General features: G+C 40.0%; 1 protein-coding gene across 6 annotated transcripts in view; it reads right to left on the minus strand.

Annotated features, from left to right (window-relative positions):
- EDEM3 (ER degradation enhancing alpha-mannosidase like protein 3) overlaps nucleotides 1-6000 on the minus strand; it is a 46975-nt gene extending 40975 nt beyond the window's left edge. For 4 of the 6 annotated variants that reach the window (XR_004001785.1, XR_004001784.1, XR_004001783.1 and 1 more), the window contains exons 1-2: nucleotides 5690-5999; nucleotides 2323-2368 (exon numbers count right to left, since the gene is read on the minus strand). Coding sequence is in view for 3 of the 6 variants with exons in the window: in XM_030574168.1 (XP_030430028.1) it covers nucleotides 2323-2368; nucleotides 5690-5847 (204 nt within the window). In the remaining 3 variants the exon portion in view is untranslated. Of the gene's footprint in view, nucleotides 1-2322; nucleotides 2369-5689 lie in introns of all 6 variants that reach the window. The other 2 variants (XM_030574167.1, XM_030574169.1) reach the window with 2 other exon arrangements.

Below are 6000 nucleotides of genomic sequence, written 5' to 3' on the forward strand. Positions count from 1 at the left end.
AATGCTCCTAGTTATTAGACTTGTCAGTGAGGGAATAAAAAGCTACTATCTGCCCTCCCAACTGACGTATGAAAAAGTATAAAAAATAACCCACTGCATGCAAACATGAAATGTGAGCCTAATCCACTCAAGTCCAAAAACACAGAAATAGTAAATCAACAATTTTCAGCTCCATGTCTCAAAAACTGCTTTAAAAAAAAATCCACACAACTTAATTTTCTTGCTCTCAGTGTCAAGGTTGAAACTCCAGTCTTTACTTCAAGTTAAACAAATACAGAATATGACTTGTTTGCTTAATGCTCTAGCATACGTGGCAAGTAAATATCCTTTTGACATTTATGCTTCCAGGATATCTGAAGTCATACTTCCTCTTAACCCAACATTTTCTTGCCACAAATATAGAGAAGGTAGCTATTAGCTTCAAATTTACGGTAATGCAAAGTAAAGCACAAATGTCTCAGCTGACTGAAGAGTTTTGTCTAATGTTAGGCAAGATATGTTCTCTAATTAAAAGCAAAAAAGACAGAGCAAGGCAGACTGAAAGCCAGACATTTTTATGTAGCTGAGTTTCAAGTAACTCTAGAAATTATTTCATAGCCTACATACCTGAACATGTTTAATAAAAACCAGTTCTCACAATAGCTTCTCTTCTGCGTTTTAATACCTTTGGTATTTATAAACAGCAAAGAATCTCATTCACTGTATGCATTTTCTATTTACATGTCTCATTACCTTTTAACCTCCTTGGAAGTTAAAGGGTTACTGCATAATATTGAGCCGTACAGTCAACATACTCTCAAGGGACAGTGGTTTTCCATGTGTGAGCAGGTGCAATTTACTAAAGAAAGGTCTGTGTTGTAATAAGAACACGTATATCCCCAGCAGAGAAAATACAAAGTTGAAAACAATTAAAATGTTTTTGTTAAAAGTACATACTTTACTAAACTAAGGTATCATAAGAATGACTGGTATTTCAGGCCATGCCTACAGTACCGCTTTTGTCAGTATAACTTATGTCATTCAGGGCTGTGGAAAAAACTTTAGATGGCCTTAGATTTTCAGATGTACAGTTAACAAGGGTCACCTGTTTCCTCCTAAATGTTTCCCATTTCAGTGTATTGATAGTATTGTATTCTTACCAATAACTGTATTTTAAATTGAAAAATTCTACTGTTGAAATAAAAATATTTATTCTGGAACAGGACTAAACTAATAAATTAGGATATAACAAGACTGACTAAACAACAAAACAGTCTCATGTCCAAGACAACTGAAACAGACCTAAAATTGTTTTGACAACACTAAATTACAACGCACACACACACACACCCCATATAAGTAGTAGCAAATGTGGACCACTTAATTTACAATTGTCTATTTAGCACCAGGTTATGTAATATGGGTCTGATGCTACAGGGTTTTTTTTATTTTTATTTTTATTTTTTAAGTGAAATGGAACTTTTGTGAGCAAAGCAGCTGCAAAATCTACAGCAAATATAACATCACAAGGCAAATGTGAGGTTACAAAATTAATGTTAGGCCAATAAAGTGTAATCAAAAGTTATCTGCAGGAATATATAAACATTTTTATATTCACTAGCACAACCAATACATTATTAACAATTATTGTGTTCACTAGAATTTGATAACTACAGACACGTATCTTTTCAAATGTTCTTGGTCTGTAGGTATTTTGCAACATTTTTGTTCAGAGGTCTCATGCTACCAAATAAGTCAAGGGAACATTGATTTAGTAAGAAATTTACAAGAGGAGACAAACTACATTAATAGCAGCAAGCAGGTTTACATAGAAAGGTCCTGATCCTGAAATGCAGGTTTATCTATACAGAGCCCCGTTAGCTTTTAGCTTTATAGGCCAACTGTAAGGATCCAACTGGAAAAAATCGGACTTTAAGACTGTATTGCAACATCTTCCCTTTAAAATATTTTTAAATTCCATAACTTAGCACTTTTTATTTTCAATTATCTTTACAAACAAACACTTAAATTCTTAGAGATTACTGCATTTCAGATCTAGGGAAAAAAAAAATCAAGCATAGGTTAAGTAACCTATCAGGAATTCCTAGCTACTGTTCCTGTGATCAAACATTACTGTCCCCCACATTCATATTTCTCATATGCAGACACTTCAAAAGAAAATCTTATAAGCTTCATATATGAACTTCAGCTTCAGTTTTCCCCCCAACAGAGTTTCAGCAAGTTTTTTTAAATCTGCCAGGTCGATCATAGAACTGCTGACAAATGCAAAACAAACTTTAATTTATGTGTAAGTGTAATTGAAGAAATTGGTATTTTACTTACCATGTAATTGCTATAAGCATGATCAAACATTTCTAACACTTGACTCCTAAGAAAAGGAACAGAAAAAAATTTATTGAAATAAGTATCAGTTTCATATTTCCTCTTCTGTTTGTCAAACTTTAACACAATAAAAGCACTGTAGTTTAATATCTGGAGATTAATATCAGATGTCCATAAAAATACATAACATTCACTTCATCTCTGGAACTTTGCCCAAGTAAAGCTGATGAAGTAAAACAACCAGTGGCAAGATATTTTATGGTCTGTTTGGACCTTATGAAAGAGAGGAGAATGAAACACTATCTAAAGCTAGTCCAAGAGCAGCAGGTGGTGTGCAAACTGATCCCCAACAGGCCAGTCCTGTAACACTACTGCTATTCCAATACTGGGGCTTCTTCTGAATAAAACTTCTTCAAGTCCCTATATTTACTGTGCAATGATTTGTTTCTGGGAGCGTTGCACTTGCAAAGAGAAAAGAACTTCCAATCATAAAATCCAGTTTTCCAGTGCAGTATATTTTCATTTTTTAACTACAATTATTATACTGAAAAGACCAAATAGGCTACTAGATACTTTGCTAGACACTAAAAATCATGGTCTTAGGCCATGTCTATAATATGCAGCTTTTAGCAACTGTAGCCACTATTTGTCGAAATGAGAGAGCTCTCCTGCTGACAAAAAACTTCCACCCCCCACAAGCAGCAGCGAGTGCTGTTCACACTGGTTTTTAGTCGGTAAAACTTTTACTGTTCAGGGAGATGTTTTTTTTTAACACCCCTGAATGACAAGATTTTTGCTGATGAAGTGCCAGTGTAGACATACCCCCAGTGTAGACAAAGCCATAATAAAGACAATGGATTTATGGCTTATTACAACAATCTTACAACAATAACCCCTGTTTTTGTCCTATGATTACAGGGGTGTAAACAGGCCACTTCACCTTGAATGGTCCCTTAGAATATGTGATAACTACTTATGATAAACAATCTGTTTGGTCTTGTATTTAGCTGACACCCTGAGTTTCTTTCTTAGACCTGAAGAAGAGCTGTATTGCTGGAAACCCTTTTCTCTCTCTCACCAACAGAAGCACCCACTTTGTCGATTTAAGAACCAGGCAGGAGGCACACTCCTCATTCAGCAAAACCCCCGTACATAGTTCTGTGTTCCTTCTGCAACAGTTGATACCATCAACACCAAAAGCTATTTTACATGTTAGTGGAATCATAAGTTACCAGGTTCCATATTTTCCCTGAATTACAATCTTGGTAAGTAAAGAAAAAATGGTTTTAATAATATTTATGAATGTATATATTTGTAATGTCTAAATAGTGGTCATGATCTGAAATGTCACTATATTCAATGGCACTCACTCATCAATAGCTGCTTCCTGTCTTAGCAAAGACTATTTTACTAATAAAAGACAGGTTTTTCCCTACTATTAGTAACACAAATACAGAGCAAGTTGGATTCTATTCTGACTTGGGCATCATCAACAGTGTTCACAAAATCTCTATTACTGTTGCAGCTGATTTAAGAGGCAAGAAGAACTCAACTAGATTTTCAAACACTCAACCAAGTTTACTGGCTTGGCAGTTAAAAAAAATTTAACTCATCTAAACAAGTTTATTATCAATGTAGGAAAAAGAATAAACATGGACCCCAATGATGCCTTTTTCAGTCATTTCACCAATTATAACCATTTGATGGCCTCAATTCTGCAATTTAGCTGTGCAGGTGAAATCCTAGGCCCACACAGAGCACCATCCACTTCAATGTGACCATGCGGTCTACCCATACAGACCCAGATGCAGGATCAGAGTCAAAGCCTATAAACATTGTCCAGCAATGACTTAGCAATTAAAAGGTTTTTCTCCTTGAAACGGACTGTATTCCCAGACCATTATCTGAAGAGATCTCTGTGGAAAGTACATTCTTACCATATAAATATATATAACCTCCTATTAGCATAGGTGCTCCAACCCAGACCCCTGAGTAAATAAACACCTCTGAAAGGAAGGTGGCTTCTTTCCACCTCTGCAGCATTGCAAAAGCTGAACAAATACCTGAAGCAATCCACATTTCTGCCTGTACTGGTAGATCCTAGCTCACCAATATATATATGGTGATGGCGCATACAGAATATAACTAGTTAAACAATGCACCTAAAACGTAAACAGGCCAGGGAAAGGAGTCTAAACCATTTGGGTAGCCATGTGAGGAACACATAGCTAAGGTATTTTTCAAGCCTTTGTGATGTACTCAAAGTGCTTTGAGATCTTTGAATGAAAGATCCAATGAGCGCACATATTATAATTAAATGCCTTTTACCTAATGATCAAATAACTGTATAATGAAACCTCTTAATGGAGCCTCACAACACCCCTGCGAAATATTACTATCTTCATTTTACAGAAGATGACAGTAAGCACAAAGGAGGTAATGAAATTGTCAAAGTGACACAGGAATTATGTGGCAATAATGATCAGAATGCAGAACTGCCTTCTAAAAATAAATCACTCTCTATGCACTGGAATACATACCTCATCACTGATGTTGTACTCTTTATCCTTTAAATAATTAGCTTTATACACACATGCAAATTGGGCTCCCTAAACAATCTACTTGATTGCTCACAGTGACTGGGCAGGGATGATCTCAACTCTTATCAATATGAAAGATGTGATCTCTTATTTGCTCTAAAACCTTGACTTGTTCCAGAAACACTGTCTTAATTAGACGAGCATGTCGAACACCTAGTGAGTATGGTTTTGACCTTTGACCACTTTCACCCATAATTATAAACAATGGCTGACTTGAAATTTTCATGACCACACAGATACTAGGGGTGTCAACCACGAGAGAAGGGGAGATGACCTGATAGGCAGGTAGATGTGACTGGGACTGTCATACCAAAAATTCAGGGCAGTATCAAAGTACATCTCTGAGGGGCTAGGCACCACTCTGATGCAGGCTGGGAACGTCACACAGGTCGCTAGCTGACGGTGCTGGGGATCAGCCGAGATCCATGCGTGGGCGGAGTGGGGCTCAGGCACACCCCAGTGGGAGCAGGGGGAATGGCCGGGCCCCAAGGGGGAGTGCTCCCCACGCTCAGAGGAGGGCAAGCAACAGGGTCCGCACTCCTTCCACGGGGGCAGAGGCTGAGCCCTGCAGAGGCAGCTGACAGCGCGGGGGCTGTCGCAAGGGCAGCCACAGCGGTCAGCCCTCCCGGAAAAGGGATGCCAGAGGGGACGGTGGCCACTTCCACCCGCCCCAAGGGGCAGCGACGACTGGCGCCGGTCAGGGTAAGCGCTCGCCAGCTGCGCACAACCCCGCCTCCCGCAAACCGCCGCGGCGTCTCCCCGCTTACCCGAGCCGGCGCTTTTCCTCCCTGCTCATGGCTCCAGCGCCCGGGGCGGCTGCCAGCACCGAAGAGGCGGAGAGAAGGCCCAGGGCCAGCAGCTTCCATCTGCCCCAGCGGGCTGCGGGGTCCCCGCTCCCCCCCTCACCACTAGCAGCTCCGCTCATGGCAGCATCTGCCCGCCGCCCCGCTAGGCCCGGCTCAGCCCCATCCTCGCCGCTCGCAGCCTGCCGCTCGCAGCGCCGCCGATGCGCAAACGGAAAGGACCGGCCCTTCGCTTTCCTGTGGCGTAGCCAAGGAAACAATCTCTTCCGCGGCTT

Source organism: Gopherus evgoodei, chromosome 8 (genome assembly GCF_007399415.2).
Source record: "Gopherus evgoodei ecotype Sinaloan lineage chromosome 8, rGopEvg1_v1.p, whole genome shotgun sequence".
In the NCBI taxonomy this organism is placed as follows: Eukaryota; Metazoa; Chordata; order Testudines; family Testudinidae; genus Gopherus; species Gopherus evgoodei.